This window comes from Natrix helvetica (genome assembly GCF_964273705.1).
Source record: "Natrix helvetica genome assembly, chromosome: 1".
Lineage (NCBI taxonomy): Eukaryota > Metazoa > Chordata > Lepidosauria > Squamata > Natricidae > Natrix > Natrix helvetica.
Window position 1 is genome coordinate 11,078,402 of NC_138548.1, and position 19,777 is coordinate 11,098,178.

Here is a 19,777-nt window from a genome sequence, read left to right on the forward strand (position 1 = left end):
AAAGCCCCCAGAGGACGGAAAAAAGCTGAAAATGAAGGCTGAAGTTAGCGCGCACTGGAGCTGACAGGGCACCACCTCGCATGCCCTAACAAATGGCTCTGCGTGGCACCTGTGGCACCTTTGCCATAGGTTTGCCATCACGGGCCTAGGAAAAGAACAAGATATTTTTCTTTTTTTAAAAAATCCCTTTCTACTGGTAGTGAGCTAGGAAGCAAAAGTGAAAATGAATGGATAAGAATTTTGCTATTGGGACTTGTAATCCTTGTTTCATGTTTTATCCTCCTACCTGAAAAACATTCTGCATATATTGCAGCAAACTCAGGTTCATAGTGGTCTTTGAAGAAGACGTCAGAGCAGCACATCAGTTGGCTTCAGTTCCGCTTAGCCATTCAAAGAAAGGAAAATATCAGTAAGGTCTGATAACAGAAACTGACAGCAGAAGTAATAATTTGTAAAGAAGGAAGCCAAATGTGCACGGAATTAACAACCAGAAGCAAAAGGCTTTAGGATCTTCCTCTTCGCCATTTTCTGCCACCCATTAAGGCAGCAGAAAAGTAGACTGGCATTGGGCTTCCACGGCAGATGGAGTCCTTGGTGATCTCCGAACTTGGGCTGTTTGCCTGCAGATATTTCGTTGCCCAACTAGGTAACATCTTCAGTGCGGGTCATCTTGAGTTACTTCATCACATCTTGAGTGGCCAATTTAGCCATCTGTCAAATCGTCCCCTGGTTTGCAACAGAGATTTTGGAGAGGTGTATTCAAAGAGGGGATGGGTTTTACGCCGTTCCAGAAAAGAGCCATTCTGATACGTTCTGGAGCACATTTATCAAAAACATGGATTTGTGTTTCTGGTGGGTAAACAGCCAGATTACAGATTAACAGAGTTGGAAGGGACCTTAGAGGTCATCTAATCCAACCCCGCTGCTCAAGCAGGAGACCATACACCATTTCTGACCAATGGCAGTCCAGTCTCTTCTTGAAAGTCGCCAAGGGCTGGGGGAAGGCAAAAATGCCCCTGTTTTTGTAAAAAAATGGCCCATTTTTCACAAAAATGAGATGCGGGGGGTGGGGTTTAGGGAGGCCAAAAAATGGCTGTATTCAGTGTATAAGTCACACCAACATTTCCACGCTCTTTGGGGGGGGGGTAAGTGTGTCTTATACTCTGAAAAATACGGTACATTGGGGGCCGGGGTGGGCAAAAACTTTTTTTTCTTACTTACCTCTTCGGAATCTTGGTGCATCTTATATACTGGTGCGTCTTATAGTCCAAAAAATATGGTATATGTTGGAGAAGCCAATAGGTTTTAGTACAGTGTTTCCCAACCCTGCCAACTTTAAGATAGGTGGACTTCAGCTCCCAGAATCCCCCAGAAGTCCACCTATCTTAAAGCTGCTACAATTTGGAAATGCTGGTTTAATCGAACTCTGAAGTTAACACATATTGGAAGCTGAAAGATGGACAGGTCACAAAGGAAGAGTATACAACAGGGGTGTCCAAACTTGGGAACTTTAAGACTTGTGGCTGGGGAATTCTGGGAGTTGAAGTCCACAAGTCTTAAAAGTTCCCAAGTTTGGACACCCCTGGTATACAAGATAGCTCAGATTTCTCCAGTTGTCATTAAAAAAACAAGTAGGACTGCGGCTTCTCGTAAATCTGTGGAATTTGATAAAAAACAGTGCAAAAACACCTATTTTGGATTCCTCCCCTTTTCCTTTTACTAAGAAAGCACATCAAAGCCAATGCTATCACCCAGTTTCATTTTCTCCAGGCTAGCTCTGCATTGCTTATTGGTGCCTCCCCCCCCCCCCCCTTGCATACTGAGAAGGCAACAGCTCAGGTTTTTTTTAAACTGCCTTGCCAGTTTTATTTATTTTTCTCCCTTATTGAATACCGTAGAGTGAGGTTTCTGTAACTATATATACTGCATACGTGATAGCTGTAATGTTGCTTTAATGCTTACATGCACAGTTCTGTTTCTAAATATCAAGCACTAGCTGATAACCCAGCACTACAGGCTGCATCTTAACAGAACAACGCCCCCAGGGGTGTTAGGGGTATCTTACCCCCACAGTATTTATTTCCAGAGGGTACTGTATTTTTCGGAGTATAAGACACACCTTTCCCCCTCAAAACAGAGGCTGAAAATCTGGGTGCATTTTACACACTGAATACAGCATTTTTGGCATCCTGACGTACTGCCCCCTTTGCAAAAATGGCCGTGCGTAGCCTTTAGGGGGCTTCCAGAGTGCTCCTGGGGGCTGGGGAGGGCAGAAATGAGCGAAAACAGGCCATTTTTGCCCTCCTCCAGCCCCAAGGAGCACTCTATAAGCCTCTTAAAGGCTATGCAGGCCCTTTTTTTTTTGACAAAAAACAGGCCCATTTTCACAAAAAACGGGTTGCTTTTTGCTTGTTTTTGTCGTCGTCCCCCTCCCGGGGCCTCCTCTAGAAAGCCTCCTAAAGACTGTGCATGCCCTTTTTTTTTTGACAAAAAACAGGCCGTTTGTGGGAGGTCTGCAGAGTGCAAAAGCTTTTTTTTTAATTTGCCTCTTCAAAATCTTGGTGCGCCTTATACTCCGAAAAATACAGTAAGTAATCTGTGCACTAAGTTTGGTTGAAACTACTCAAGGTGTTCCAGAGTTATGCTGGAACACACACACACACACACACACACACAGAGCCATTTAGATAGATAGATGATAGATAGATAGATAGATGATAGATAGATAGATAGATAGATAGATAGATAGATAGATAGATGATAGTAGATGATGATAGATGATAGATAGATAGATAGATAGATAGATAGATAGATAGATAATAGATGATAGATGATAGATGATGATAGATAGATATGGATAGATAGATATGGATAGATAGATATGGATGGATAGATAGATAGATAGATAGATAGATAGATAGATAGATAGATAGATAGATAGATAGATGATAGATAGATAGATGATAGATAGATAGATAGATAGATAGATAGATAGATAGATAGATAATAGATGATAGATGATAGATGATGATAGATAGATATGGATAGATAGATATGGATGGATAGATAGATAGATAGATAGATAGATAGATAGATAGATAGATAGATAGATGATAGATAGATAGATGATCTCCTTCCTATTTTAGAAAAAAGCCAGAGATATACTGGTGCCCTCTCTCTGTTTTCGCTGATGGCATGCTTTATCGTTTGGCATCTTCAAATTCCCGAAGAATCTTCTGCATTAAATAGAACAGTGGTTCTTAACCTTTTCTTCACCACGGACCCCACTTAAATACCTTTTTTGGCCACAGACCATGGCCAACAACCACCAAGACTTAATTCAAGATTTAAATCATAAGATTTCTTCCAGCCTTCACAGACCCCCTGTGATGGGGTTCGCGGACCACAGGTTGAGAACCACCAAAATAGAACAGTGATGGTGAACCTTTTAGACACCGAGTGCCCAAACTGCACGCGCATGCATGCCCAAACTGAAAGGTGTGTGCGCACACACAGACGTGCACATGCACAGACATACGCGTGTGCAGACATGCCTGTAGGCACAGCAGAGGCTCGAGGACCAGCTGGCCGGCAGGAAGGGGGGCATCTCAACACTGTCAGCGCGGCAAGAGCTAAGATCTTTTTCTTTCGGGAGCTTCTGTTTCATTTATTTGCAGGGAAACAGAAGCTCACAAAAGAAACGCCCTGGAGATCTGACCTGGGGCAATGGCGCGTGTGCCCGCAGAGAGGGCTCTGCGTGCCACCTCTTGCACCCGTGCCATAGATTCGCCATCACGGACTTAGAATAACAGTGTTGGAAAGGGACAAGCAGGAGACTTTATACTAGGGGTGTCAAAATCAATTTAATTGAGGGCTGCATCAGCTGTGGTTGATCTCGGGGGGGGGGCATAGCATGACCAACTGGATGGGCGTGGCCAGCTTGACGTCATTCCCCAAACTGCTGGCATGTTTCCTCTTTGCACTGGGTAGACCAGGACGGCCCCACGGGCTGGTTCCGACCACATCGCAGTCTGGATCCAATCCGTGGGACTTGAGTTTGACACCCCCTGCCTTATACCATTCCTGACAAATGGCTGTCCAGTCTCTCCCTGAAAACCTCCAGTGACGGGGCACCCGCAACTCCCAGAGGTAGTGCTAGGTTGTTGTCCACAGAGGGATCATGTGTCACGTGAAGTGCGTGTGCCACTTTATACTGCACTGTTAAGGCCACACTTTGAAAGACTGCATCCCGTTTGGCCACGCAATACAAAAAGGGCGCTGAGACCATCGAAAGATTGCAGAGAAGAGCAACAAAGGTGACCAGAGGTCTGGAGTTAAACCTTACGATGATCAACTGAGGGAGCTAGCGATGTCAAGTCTAATGAAGGGAAGGACTAGGGGTGACGTGACAGTTGTCCTTCTCTACTTGAGTGTCTGTCACAGAGAAAAGCTAGAATCCTGTCACCTCCCCAATGAACAATCCTGAATTGGACTTGCACCTCATATGGTGTCTACCAGGACTTTGTGTATAAATGGGGCATAGTGTTAGCGTTCTAAATACCATGTATGAAATAATTCATTGTCCAAGGCAGAATCATCCTTAAGGTTCCAATTTATTCATACAGGCAAGTTAGCACGTCTATGGAATTCCAACACTGATTTTCTTCTTGGAATTCCACCCAGTTGAAAGTTCATGATCTTATCCCCACACCCACAAATCCATCACATGTTCCGATCATCATCTTCCACGCTGGCATCTACACCCCTCTGCTTCCGTTCAGGTGTCGAGGTGCGGAGACAAAAGATGACCTTGGCTTCTATAAAAGAATGACAACAATACATTCCACAAATCTACTCCTTTCTATTCCCCCCTCCCAACTACTACACTAATGAAACAGCATAGGAAATTAATAAAAAGTGTGGCAGGCCAAAGATCCTAAAAAAACATAACTACAGATCTGACACATAGTATCCTCCCCTCGGTGTGATTGCAGGGTCCCACATCAAACTAGATCACATGGTGGCCAGCTAAAGGCTGAAGGCATACACCCGTCCAGTTATATTTTTTAAAATATAAGTGATGCTGTGCTTCAATGGTTAGATGGCCTAGACCAGTGATAGCAAACCTTTTCGGCATTGAGGGGCCAAACTGGAATGCATGAGCATGTTTGAGCATGGGAGCACCAAAAATCTGAAGACCAACTGGCTGGTGCATGTGTGCCGTTTTTTTTGGCCGTTTCGGAGGCTGTTTTTTAGGCTGGTTTTCAGACCAAAAACAGCCTGGAAATGGCCGTGAAAATAGCCTGGGGTTTTTTGGGCTTTGGGGGCATTTTTCAGGTTGTTTTCAAGCCATTTTCTGGTGCTCTGGTGCCCGCAAGGACCAGCTGGAAACCATGTTCACCGGAAACCAGAAGAGCAGCTGGTGACTGCGTGCGTGCCCAGAGAGAGGCCTCTGCGTGCCACCTCTGGCACGCGTGTCATAGGTTTGCCATCACAGGCCTAGACATTAGTATTTAATCACAGATCTTTTTTAACATTAATATTTTATTGCATTCTACTAATCTAGATTTTTTTATATATATATATATATATATATATATATATATATATATATATATATATATATATATATATATATATATATATATATATATATATATATATATATATATATATATATATATATATATATATATATATATATATATATAGTCCATGATGGTATGCCATACACTAAATTAAAAAATAATAATAAATAGGATCTTGTCCCACAGCTCATCCGGTTTTTAGTAAGCCTCCCTCTGGGTCTCCCTCCAAATATCTCCCTTTAGCAAATTTTTCCAGGTCTGTTTTGAACCCACACTAAAGCTTCAGCAATATACAACCAATTCTTCTTTAGAGTTTGATTGCTGCGAGCTTCCCAGAGTTGTTTCAAGAAGGGTAGCCATGCACATCTTTTAAAGTAAATAAAAAATAATTCGGTTTAGGTCCATCAGTCACCCTTATCCTTTACTAAATACGATAGCAGTTTTTCAATAACCACCCTTATCTCGATCCGCCTTAGGTTTTGAAAGCCATTGCACCTCATCCATCAAAATGTCACCACTTCAGACCAGACTTGCTTTCCGGCGATGTTAAGATCTACCACAATGCCAGTCTCTTAGCTCCACCATCGATGAAGCTTTTTCTTTAAAAAAAAACTCGAATAATTCCTAATCTCAGCTTCTTTTATCAGTTACCTAACCCAAACCATTTATTTGGGAGTCTGCATGGACAGTCAGCAGAAGCCACGGCTGAATGCAGGCTGTCACAGCAAGTTTGGAATGTACTGAGGTGGCAGGCGATGCCAACAACAACAACAAAGGCTCAGTTAGATATGTTTGAAATCATAATCATAAGGAAAAGAATAGCAGCTTCTCAGTGAAAATGCTGAAATGCTCACAAGATAATCAAGACAAAAGGGAAGGTTGGGAGCAATAGAAATGGGATCAAGAAATGAATTGAAATGAATTTCACGCCAGGTCATATAGTCATAGAGAAGTAAGTGACGACCTCCATTGTTACGGAATGGGAGGGGGGACCCCCAAATAATAGATTTAAGCTACTGGAAGGGAGATTTCTGTTTAAAAAAAGTTCCTACAGTAAGAGCAGTTCAGCAGCGAAACTACGGTAACAATCAAGATGTCTCCTTCATTTGATTGGCTCTACAAAGGCTAGACAGTCTAGGATTCCTGCACAGAGGAGGAGGTTAGTCTCTGTGACCTTGTTGTTAGTTGCAAAGTTGTATTTGACCCATTGCAACCCCATGGACAACATTTCTCCAGGCCTTCCTGTCCTCTACCATCCTCTGGAGTCCATTTCAGCTCATGCCGACTGCTTTGGTGACTCCATCCAGCCCCCTCATTCTCTGTTGTCCCCTTCTTCTTCTTTTGCCCTCCATCTTTCCCAGCATGAGGCTCTTCTCCAGTGAGTCCTTCCTTCTCATTAAGTGGCCAAAGTCTTTGAGTTTCCTCTTCAGGATCTGGCCTTCTAAAGAGCAGTCAGGGTTGATCTCCTCTAGGACTGACCAGTTGGATGGCCTTGCAGTCCAAGAGACTCACAGGAGTCTCCTCCAGCACCAGAGTTCAAAGGCCTCCATTCTTTGACGCTTTGCCTTCCTTATGGTCCAACTTTCCTCTGTGATCTAAAGAGCCTCTTTCAACTCTGTCATTTTGTGAATGAGGTGGTGTTACCTCCATAACACCCAAGTAAGGATCAGCTCATCTGAAACATTGCAGTTTGCCAAAGCCGGTTCCATGAACCCCGTGGATAAGCCATGGGGCTCAAATCTGAAAGTGCTTCTTCAGCCATGCTAATCTGTCCATTCAAATATTTGAACGTGTGATTGCTTCACAACTCTGCTGGATTAGAATTTGGGGACTCAGCCAGGGCCAACCGGAGGATTGAAGTGACAGAGACAGAAAAGAGAATGAATAATCGACCAGCTAAAATAGAATTAGCTAATCGTATGTAGTTCGCTGCTTCTAAACTATTTATGGTATGAGAGTAACAACAAAAGAGAATGAATATTTCATTTGATGGTGTTTTTTTTATATTGTCTCTCTTCTTAGAAGTTCATACACAGCCCTCTGCTTCCTGCACTGTAAAAACATTTTCTGCTTATCAAGTGAGATTAGATACACATATGACAAAGTCACTCAGCAAACTTCCTGTTCGATTAAATACTATGTGAAAATCTAGATTCCTTCAGTCCAGGTTCAGCAAAGAATTTTGCTCATATCTGGACTAAATATGGTTGCTGATGTCTATGGAGAGTTTCAATTATAACCCAGCTCATGATTGTCCCAAAAGGCAAGTGGACTTCCTTGTTTTTTAAAACGTTTCATTTTGGAAAACTTTTTTTTATAACGTTTTGCTTCTCACCCAAGAAGCTTCTTCAGTTTGAACTGTTTGAAGTAAAACGTTTAAAAAAACAAACAAACAAACCAAGTCTAGTTGCCTTTTGGAAAAAGCACCTCTGGCTGCTGACATTCCTGTTGGTGGAGTTGTCCCTAAGCCAGGGGTGTCCAAACTTGGCAACTTTAAGACTTGTGGACTTCAACTCCCAGAATTCTAGGAGTTGGGGTCCACAAGTCTTAAAGTTGCCAAGTTTGAACACCCCTGCCCTAAGCAGATGGCTTCGGGGCTAAGAGATTAGACCCTTTCCTCTGTCTTTGATAATGACTGTACAATGGGATTAAAAGCAGAGCTATCATCTGCAAAATGTCCTTGGGAACCTGTGACTGCAGTCAGACAGCAAATAATGTTGGTTGCTTTAAAGTGAGGTTCCTTTTCTGTGGCATTCTTCCCCACATTTTTCCATTCTTCCATCTTTTTTTGTTTGTTTCTGTCTATAAAATTGACAGAAAAGTGTGAAAGTATGAAAGAAAAGTGTGTAGAAACTGGTTGTTCTGGGGGAGGTATTCGGAGGGTAGGGATGCGGCAGGGGTGAGATTCAACCGATTCAGATCGCAGGCTAATTTTACATCTGGTTCGCCGAACCGGTAGTTGCAAGGACTGGCTGGCCCTGCCCACCCCTCCCCTCCCAGGAGTGGCTCCACGTGGCCTGTTTTGGATGCCAGGTAAGTGCAGGGCCCACGTGGAAGGCTCTGGAAGGACGAAAACGGGGCCTCCCGGAGATTCGGAAACGGGCCTGCTTTTCTGGCTGCAAGGTCTTTGAGGTCCGTATTTGATAGGCAGACCGCACGTTGGTGTTCCAACAGCAAAACCGTGGCAAACTGCAAGGAGTCCTCGACTTATGGCCACAACCGAGGCCAGAATTTCTGTTGCTAATCAAGGTGGTTATTAAGTCTGGCACATCTAATTTTATAACCTTTTTTTTTTTTTTTTTTTTTTTTTGCACAATTGTAAAGTGAACTACTAATGAGTTATGTGGTCATTAAGTGAATCCAGTCCACTGACTTCGCTCGTCAGAAGCCGACTGGGAAGGTCATCCATGGCCATCGCATGACTTCGGGATGCTCAGAAGTACAACATCTGAATTTTTATCATGTGACCATGGGCAATGGTTGTAAGCGTGAAAAACAGACCCTAAGTATTATTTTTCCAGTGCCATGATCACTTTGAATGGTCACTAAATGGATGGTTGTAAGTCGAGGACTGGCTGCAGTCATTTGCATTGGCAGTCCTGCAGCATTAATTCTGGAAAGAGACCCAGGTTTTCCACGTCCAGGGAGGCAAAGTATGGCCACAAGGATGCTGAAACAGTCGTAAATGTGAGAACCGGTAATAAGTCACTTTTTTTCTAGTTATGTTTTAATTTTCAATGGTTATTAAATGAATGGTTGTAAACTGAGGGCTACCTGAATATGTTTCTCTAGAGCAGGGGTGTCCAAACTTGGCAACTTTAAGACTTGTGGACTTCAGCTGGCTGGGGAATTCTGGGAGTTGAAGTCCACAAGTCTTAAAGTTGCCAAGTTTGGACACCCCTGCTCTAGAGTGCAGTTTTGTACAGACTTCTGTGCAGTTTTCATCACGTGACTGTGGGGATGCTGCAATAGTCACTGCAAGGACCGTCATAAGTCACTTTTTTCAATGCTTATTCTACGAAGAAACATATACACATGCATACATACATACACACACTAGCTAGATACTTGTGCTTCACTATGAAACCATGTGGTCGGGCCAGCCCACAGTCACGCGCTGGCCATGCCCATCTAAGGCAACTGGCAGTTGGAACAGAGTTCCTTTCAGCTGGAGAGGGGGAGTAGAATGTCTAATTCCTTAGCATCGATGCATGATAGATGATAGATAGATAGATAGATAGATAGATAGATAGATAGATAGATAGATAGATAAATGAAGATAGATAGATAGATAGATAGATAGATAGATAGATAGATAGATAGATGATAGATAGATAGATAGATTGATTGATAGATTGATAGATGATAGATAGATGATGATAGATAGATAGATGATAGATAGATAGATAGATAGATAGATAGATAGATAGATAGATAGATAGATGATAGATAGATAGATAGATAAATATAGATAGATAGATAGATAGATGATAGATAGATAGATAGATTGATAGATGATAGATAGATGATAGATAGATGATGATAGATAGATAGATAGATAGATAAATGAAGATAGATAGATAGATAGATGATAGATAGATTGATAGATAGATAGATGATAGATAGATAGATAGATAGATAGATAGATAGATAGATGATAGATAGATAGATAAATGAAGATAGATAGATAGATAGAGATAGATGATAGATAGATAGATAGATAGATAGATAGATAGATAGATGATAGATAGATGATAGATAGATGATGATAGATAGATAGATAGATAGATAGATAGATAGATGATAGATAGATAGATAGATAGATAGATAGATAGATAGATAGATAGATAGATAAATGAAGATAGATAGATAGATGATAGATAGATAGATAGATTGATAGATTGATAGATGATAGATAGATGATAGATAGATGATGATAGATAGATGATAGATAGATAGATGATAGATAGATAGATAGATAGATAGATAGATAAATGAAGATAGATAGATAGATGATAGATAGATTGATTGATAGATAGATAGATGATAGATAGATAGATAGATGATAGATAGATAGATAGATAGATAGATGATAGATAGATAGATAGATAGATAGATAGATATAGATAGACACATACATACATACATACATACATACATATCTGATGGTCGTTTCGAAAATCCTTTGTTACCGAGCACCTAGAAGCCAAGAGGAACATCCATGCCAAATTTCAAGTTTGTAGGCTTTATGGTTCTGGAGATTTCGTGATGAGTGAGTGGTACTTGGCTTTTAGATAGATAGATATAGATATAGATATATACAGGTGAAACTCGAAAAATTACAATATTGTGCAAAAGTTCATTTATTTCAATAATGCAACTTAAAAGGTGAAACTAATGTATGAGATAAGACTCATTACATGCAAAGCAAGATAGTTCAAGCCGTGATTTGTCATAATTGTGATGATTATGGCTTACAGCTCATGAAAACCCCAAATCCACAATCTTAGAAAATTAGAATATTATGTGATGTATGCAGATTAGTCGGCTGTTTTGTAACATCCTGCCCAATAACACAAAAGACTAATGGGCACATAGCTAGTACCTCAGCCACACAGGATGTTACGAAACAGCCGACTAATCTGCATACATCAACTCCATCAACTAATCAAGATGTAACAACACAGCCAACCAATCTGCTTGCAGCAACAGAGCCAGCACTCCACACACACCCACCAATATTTATAGAAAGACGGCAGCTCCGATCACGCTTTGCTCGCACAAGCACGAAGCCGAAGGCACCAGCCTGAAGAGGGCGAATGGGACCTCGTCAAAACATCGCCAAGATACTCTCAATCTTACACGGGAAAAGACCCGAATACGCCAAGACCTGCATATATATATATATATATATGTGTGTGTGTGTGTGTGTGTGTGTGTGTGTGTGTGTGTGTGTGTTTTATTTGTACTGATAAATAAATAAAGGGAGACTAGTATAGATCTATTTCGAGCTAATTAGCTCTCATCAGCTAGCCATACCCTTACTGGGATTTGATATATATATATATTATATATATATAATATGTATATACATATGCACATACATATATTCCTTGACTTCAAACCATTTGTTTAGTGATTTGGATAGTCACTAAATGAATGGTTGTAAGTCAAGGACTACCTATATATGTTTCTCTGTGCAATAAGAAATTCAACATAACATAATTTCGTTCCTAGAGAGGAACTTTACTGTATTTTTGCCGCTGGGCTTGTCTCTTTGCCAATACATTTTCCTCTCTCTTTTTTTCCCCCCTTCTAGGGAAATACAACTCCTACGGCGGTTGCGGCACAAAAATGTGATCCAGCTAGTTGATGTGTTGTACAATGAAGAGAAGCAAAAAATATATCCTTCCTTTGGGCTCCCCTGCTGAATTCTCCCTACGAAGTTCTGGAATTCCCTGGTTTTTCCTTCTTCCTTCTTTCCACATGTCCCTTCTCTGGTTTCTAATGATGTTTCATCTTTCCACAGTGAGATGCCTTCTATACAGACAGGCGTCCGTCATCCAGTGTTGTTTATGAGTGATGGCAGGGATTCTCCTCACCTCTGCTATCTAAGATCCTCTTATTGGCAAATGTCCAGAGCCAGACCCCAACCTTCTGCATGCAAAGCAGATGATGGACCATCTCCAAATCTAAAAACTACATTAGAGCACATCTAAGGCCATGTTTCCCAACCTCGGCATCTTTGGGTGGACTTCAGCCTCAAAGCGGAAGCAACTTCCGGTTTTCAGAGAAACTAGAGCTAAATGCGGTCACATGACCGCAGGATGCTGCAAAAAGCTACAAATGTGGCCAAGATAACGATAATGAACTTATTATTATTATTTTGTTCCTACCTGTACTCACATTTGCAACCAAATTTCGTGTGCCTGACAGCAAAAGCCTTCAATGTGAAAAAAAAAATGAGATCTGGTCATCGTAGGAGGGTTCAAATCGACTAATTAAAGTCATGAAACTGAGTTTCTAAACTTGTGATTGGCATGGGTCAACCGTACACCACCGCCAACTCGCCATCGCCAACTCACTGCGCCCAACTTGTCGCAGCTAACTTGCTGTGCGCAATTCGACACGGCTGACTCAGCGCGGGACCAACTTAACGTAGGACAATTTGCCATGGGACAAGAGTTGCACTAATATCGAAGGAAGAGTGGAACCGAATCCTTAAAGAAAGGATGCCAAAGGAGGGACCAAATGAAGGAATGGCAAAAATAAAAATATTCTTAAAATTATTTTAAATCTTGACATTGAATTGTTGAATTGTCCCGCAGCAAGTGGCTCCATGACAAGTTGCCGACGTTGAGTTGCCACGCAGCAAGTTGACCATTGGAAGTTGGCCATGGCGAATTGGTGGCAAGCTGGCCATGGCGGGTTGTCCCATTCCGCTTTAGGGAAGCCTTGTGCTGTGCAGAAAATCGGCCCAGGGAGTGGCAGCTTCTTTAAGCAATCTCTCTATCCTGTTAGGGGTCAAATAAAAGGAAAATAACGGGTCAGATGCAAGGTACTGTAGGAAATAAGAGATAGGGACCAGTTGATCTTCGCGGCATCTCCGTCTCTGTATTGTGTCTTCACTTAGCAGCCGTTTCACTTGGCCATCAAATCATTGGAACAGGACATGATCTGATCAAACATAGAATAGAATAACAGAGTTGGAAGGGACCTTGGAGGTCTTCTGGTCCAACCCCCTCCTTAGGCAGGAAACCCTACACCACTTCAGACAAATGGTTGTCCAACATCTTCTTTAAAACTTCCAGTGTTGGAGCAGTCACAACTTCTGGAGGCAACTTCTGTTCCACTGATTAATTGTTCTAACTGTCAGGACGTTTCTCCTCAGTTCCAGGTTGCTTCTCTCCCTGATTAGTTTCCATCCGTTGCTTCTTGTCCTGCCCTCTGGTGCCTTGGAGAATAGGTTGACCCCCTCTTCTCTGTCATAGCCCCTCAAATATTGGAAGACTGCTATCATGTCTCCCCTAGTCCTTTTCATTAAACCAGACATATCCAGTTCCTGCAACAGTTCCTGTAACTGATCGCTAAATGAGGAGAGGGTATAACCTCTAATTTGCTGATAGCATGACATTTCTTCTCTCCCCCGGCCCCAGCCGAGACCTTAAATTGCTTTGTCTCTAAAACATAGATAAAGAAATGCAAAGTCTGTTCCTTTACCAACTTTTATAGCCAAGGACAAATTATAATTAAAGGCAGTCCTCCATTTACATGCACAACCGAGCTCATAGTTTCTCTTGCTAAGTTGTTAAGTGGGTCTTGCCCCATTTTACAACCTTTCTTGCCGCAGCGGTTAAGTGAATCACTGCAGTTGTTCAGTTAGTAACACAGTTGTTAAGTGAATCTGACTTTCTCATTGACTTTGCCGAAGGTCAAAAAGCGTTTACATCACATTGCACCCGTCATAAATACGAACCAGTTGCCAAACATCCAAATTTTGATCACGTGACCATGAGGAGGCTGCAACAGTTAAACACATGTGAAAAATTGTCATGAATCACTTTTTTCAATGCCGTAGCTTTGGTCACTAATGGTTGTAAGTCGAGGACTACCTGCATAATGTTAAGTCTTAGCACTGTTGATCTTGGTTTCCTCTAACCAGCCACCTTCCATATATTTGGATTAGAATTCCCATACATGCTTCTTCTCTTAAACACCCCCCCCCCCCCCCACACACACAATCTTTACATATGTTCAAGATGCCTGTAGTTCCCTTCCGTTGGCCTGGGCTATTTGGAGAGCGTCCATAATCCATTTACAAAGTCGAGTCTTTCCTTTGCATTCAGAAAGTCCCTTGTGTCAATCACAATGACTCCAGTTAAAATAATAATAATAATAATAAAATTTTATTTGATTAGCCGCACCCTCTCCAGAAGGACTCGGGGCGGCGTACAATAAAAACACATAAAATACAAATATAGACAATACATACACATAAACATAGACGTATACGTGGAGGAGGTAGACAGATAAATGGAAATAAAATTAAGATTGCAATTTAAAATCCCCTAATTAAAATTACAAGATTAAAAACCCGTCAGGAGCGATATGATCAAACTATGGTTGAGCCAGGCCAGCTATTTGGAAAAGGTGGGTCTTGAGCTTTACACGGAAGGAGCGGAGGTCAGAGGTAGTTCTGATATCCGGGAGGAGGTCATTCCACAGGGCTGGGCCCGCCACAGAGAAGGCTCTGCTCCTAGGCGCCGCCCCCCGACACTGTCTGGTGGACGGCACCTGGAGAAGTCCCTCTCTGTGTGAGCGAATTGGTCGCAGGGATGTATGGGGCAGGATACGATCCCGCAAGTAGCTAGGTCCTGTGCCATGGAGCGCTTTAAAGATCGTTATCAAAACCTTGAAACGCACCCGGTAGACCACAGGAAGCCAGTCCAGCTCGCGCAGGAGAGGTGTCACATGGGAGTACCTTGTACTCCCCATAATCACCCGCGCGGCCGCATTCTGGACCAACTGTAGTCTCCGAGTGCATTTCAAGGGAAGCCCCATGTAGAGAGCGTTGCAGTAGTCAAGGCGAGACATCACCAGCGCATGAGTGACTGTGCGTAAGGCATCCCGGTCCAATAGGGGGCGCAATTGGCGCACCAGGCGGACCTGGTGGAACGCCCCCCTTGCCACGGCTGTCACATGGACAGCCAGGCATCCAGGAGGACGCCCAAATTGCGCGCCCGCTCCACGGGGGCCAGTTGTACGCCCCCGATGGCCAGAGATGGAAGTAACTGGTTGAACCGGGGGGCCGGAACCCACAGCCACTCCGTCTTGGAGGGGTTGAGCTTGAGTCGGTTGTCATCCATCCAGACCCGTACGGCTTCCACACACCAGGACATCACTTCGACGGCCTCGTTGGGGTGGTTCGGGGTGGAAATGTACAGCTGAGTGTCATCAGCGTACAGATGATATCCCACCCCGAAACCACGAATGATCTCACCCAGCGGCTTCATATATGTGTTGAACAGGAGTGGCGAGAGGACCGACCCCTGTGGCACCCCACAAGTAAGGGGGCTTAGGGTCGACCACTGCTCCCCTGCCAACACACGTTGCGTCCGGCCGGAAAGGTAGGAGCCGAACCACCGCAAAACGGTGCCCCGAACCCCCAACCCCTCCAGTCGGTGCAACAGGATACCATGGTCAATGGTATCAAAAGCCGCCGAGAGGTCTAATAGGACCAGGATAGAGGAACAACCCCTATCTCTGGCCCTCCAGAGATCATCCACCAACGCGACCAAGGCCGTCTCCGTGCTGTGCCCAGGGCGGAAGCCGGACTGGCGCGGGTCTAGATAATCATTTTCCTCCAGATGTCGTGGAAACTGATAAGCCACCACACTCTCTACAACCTTCGCCAAAAAGGGAAGGTTGGAGACAGGACGATAATTGGCCAGCTCCGTAGGGTCCAGGGAAGGCTTCTTGAGCAAGGGTCTCACCACCTCCTCTTTCAAGGCGGCCGGAAGAGACCCCTCACCCAACGAAGCGTTCACTAGGCCCAGGAGCCAGTCACGTGTAACCTCCCAGGATGCCAGTACAAGCCAGGAGGGGCACGGGTCCAGTAAACATGTGGTAGGTCGCAGTCGTCCACGCATTCTGTCCAAATCCTCGATGGCAACCAAGTCAAACTCCTCCCAGACTGGTCTCTCAAGACTTGCCGCGGACGTCTCCACTAGACCACTGAAAGGGACCCAATCCTTCCGGATTTGAGCGATTTTATCCTGCAGATATTTCCCAAATTCCTCTGCCCTACCCTGTAAAGGGGCCTCCCGCGGCCTCTGAAACAGGAGGGAGCGGGACACCCGAAACAGGGCGGCAGGGCGGTTCTCATGGATCCGTGGAGGAGGGGTTGGGAAAGATGGATCCGTGGAGGAGGGGTTGGGAAAGATGGTCCTCCTGCCTCTTGGGCTGAGAACGGTTTAGCGTAGACTTGAATGGCCTTCGATGCTGAAATGCTGTCAACCAGCGGAAGGCAGGTTTCTCTCTTGAAGTCCCATCCCAGGAACTTCCTTAACTCTTCTCTCACGTATATGGTGATGGAGTATTGTGTCTGTGGCATGCAAGAGATGTTGGACAGCGTTCCTGACAAAAAGTTTCCAGTCTTTCAAGCGCACGGGTAAGTAGCATGCGTGCTTCCCAGTTCCCACCACTCCCATTTGCTGAGGAAGCCTCACTGTGGAAATAGGGAAACTGCTCATCTCTGATCATCACGAGAAGGGGAACTTAGCAATTACTTGCGCTTCAGGTTTTTTTTCCCCCTCTTGTTGAAGTGAAGGAAAAATCCACATGCTTCCCACGCAACCCTGTGAGGTAGTTTGGGCAGAAAGAGAGTGAGCGACTGGTCCAAAGTCACCCCGTTGACTTTCATGCCTAAGGCAGGACTAGAATTTACCGTCTCCTGGTGATTGGCCTGAAGTCACCTAGCCGGCTTTCATGCCTAAAGTGGGACTAGAATTCACCATTTCCTGGTGATTGGCTTAAAGTCACCTAGCCGGCTTTCATGCCTAAAGTGGAACTAGAACTCATTGTCTCCTGGTGATTGGCCCAAAGTCACCCAGTTGGCTTTCATGCCTAAAGTGGAACTAGAACTCATTGTCTCCTGGTGATTGGTCCAAAGTCACCCAGTTGGCTTTCATGCCTAAAGTGGAACTAGAACTCATTGTATCCTGGTGATTGGTCCAAAGTCACCCAGTTGGCTTTCATGTCTAAGGTGGGACTAGAACTCATTGTCTCCTGGTGATTGGTCCAAAGTCACCCAGTTGGCTTTCATGTCTAAGGTGGGACTAGAACTCATTGTCTCCTGGTGATTGGTCCAAAGTCACCCAGTTGGCTTTCATGTCTAAGGTGGGACTAGAACTCATTGTCTCCTGGTGATTGGTCCAAAGTCACCCAGTTGGCTTTCATGTCTAAGGTGGGACTAGAACTCATTGTCTCCTGGTGATTGGCCCAAAGTCACCCAGTTGGCTTTCATGCCTAAAGTGGGACTAGAATTCACCATTTCCTGGTGATTGGCTTAAAGTCACCTAGCCGGCTTTCATGCCTAAAGTGGAACTAGAACTCATTGTCTCCTGGTGATTGGCCCAAAGTCACCCAGTTGGCTTTCATGCCTAAAGTGGGACTAGAACTCATTGTCTCCTGGTGATTGAGCCAAAGTCACCTAGCTCGCTGCTAAGGCAGGATTGAACTCATGGTCTCCCACCTTCTAGCCTGACGCCTTAACCACTCTACCAAACTGACAGCTCATGAGATAATGCAAGCATCATTCTATAAATAGTATGTAGTAACTGTTCTGTTTCAAGGTTCCTGATCTGACATAAACATTGTAAGATTCCTGGTCAGAATCAGACTCTGAATCACAGCTAATAACCCCGAACTGCTTAACAACGTAGATATTGCACTGTGCTTGCTCTCCAGAAACTCAATTTTTTCCCACCTCATTTTCCCCCTGCCTCCCCCCCTCATACCTCATGCAGGTACTTTTGCCAGCTTATAGATGGCTTGGAATATCTGCACAGCCAGGGCATCGTTCACAAAGATATCAAACCGGGAAATCTTCTGCTAACAACCAATGGGACTCTGAAGATATCAGATCTAGGTGTGGCAGAGGTATGCTTTTGAACGTCCATGCCGGATGTGAATTGCTATAGCTAGTCGAATCAGATGGCTTTAAGGTGGGCAAATTTGTGGTGGACAAAACTATCTTTGGCTATTGGTCACCCAAGTTAAAATCCTTCCTCTAGGATCAGAACGCCTCGTTACTGGGGAGCCAGAGCAGGAACAGATAATAGCAATAGCACTCAGACTTATATACCACTTCACAGTACTTTAAAGCTGTCTCTAAGCAGTTTAAAGCCTATTCCAGGGGTGGGATTCAGCCGGTTCAGACCGGTTCAAGCAAACCGGATGCTAATTTTACATCTGGTTTGCCAAACCGGTAGTTGCAAGGACTGGCTGGCCCTGCTCACCCCTCCCAGGAGTCTCCACACAGCCCATTTTGGATGCCAGGTAAGTGCAGGGCCCGCACGGAGACTCTGGGAGGGTGAAAAATGGCCCTTCCAAAAGTCTGGAAATGATCCTGTTTCCAGCCTCCGGAGGGTCTCCTGTGCCCGGGGGAGGCCGTTTTCGCCCTCCCGGAGGCTGGAAAAAAGCCTGGGGAGGGTGAAAACTCCCTCCTCCCTAATGATGCAGGAGGCCAAGTAAGCTATGCCCACCCAGCAAATGGGTAGAAAACCGGTTGCTAAAATTTTTGAATCCCACCCTTGCTATTGCCCCCAACAATCGAGGTCCTCATTTTACTGACCTTGGAAGAATGGAAGGCTGAGTCAAACTTAAGCCGGCAGGATTGAGCTCTTTTGAGCGAGCACTAACTTAGCCTGCAGGTATTGCATTCTAGCCATGCACCATCCGTGCAGAACCCATGTGGGTTTCCTGGAAGCATCGCATTGTGGCTCTTTTGGACAGCACAGTTCTAACTGGAAGGATCATTGGATTTCATGCCGGTTTTACAGCACGCTAGCTGCAACTTGACTGCAGCATCTACTGAAAACATTAGTTTGCCGCCAATGGGAGGTTGGTGGTTAAAAGTGCAGTACTGCAGGCTAACTCTGCCCACCACCAGGAGTTTGATTCTGACCGGCTCAAGGTTAACTCAGCCTTCCATCCTTCTGAGGTCAGTAAAGCAACCCAGATTACTGTAGGCCATATGCTGACTCTGAACTGCTCAGAGAGTGCTGTGAAATACAATGGAGTGGTATATAAGTCCAAGAGCTCCACCACTCGTGCAAATGGAGCATCCATGTGTTAGCTCACCCACTGGTCATGCAAGGGTAAATGCGCTCGGCCACTGCTTCGGGCAGCCCGGTTTTGAACAGCCGACAGTCCGATAGTGGGGGTTGGGGACCCATCCTATATGCTATATTGCTATTTTTCCCTCTGAGGTAGAAGACGGGAAATAATCTTAAAATTCAGGGGTGTGTTTTTTTTCTCTTTTGGTTAATGTGAGTATTTGCCTAGAATAATTGCTTTGGAATTGTTAAAATAACCCACAGTTCTGGGCCTTTGCCCTACTGTTGGCTGACTCAGATTGCTTGGCCCTTGCTTGGCCTCTTTGATACTGTACATTTATTTCTCTGAAT

The 19,777-nt window shown here is 44.3% G+C and overlaps 1 protein-coding gene across 8 annotated transcripts in view; it reads left to right on the forward strand.

Annotated features, from left to right (window-relative positions):
* The window catches only part of STK11 (serine/threonine kinase 11), a 608,695-nt gene that overhangs the window by 43,282 nt on the left and 545,636 nt on the right, over nt 1–19,777 (forward strand). For all 8 annotated transcript variants that reach the window (XR_014175894.1, XM_081959551.1, XM_081959548.1 and 5 more), the window contains 3 exons: nt 11,908–11,991; nt 16,669–16,758; nt 18,116–18,248. Coding sequence is in view for 7 of the 8 variants with exons in the window: in XM_081959551.1 (XP_081815677.1) it covers nt 11,908–11,991; nt 16,669–16,758; nt 18,116–18,248 (307 nt within the window). In the remaining variant the exon portion in view is untranslated. The remainder of the gene's footprint in view (nt 1–11,907; nt 11,992–16,668; nt 16,759–18,115; nt 18,249–19,777) is intronic.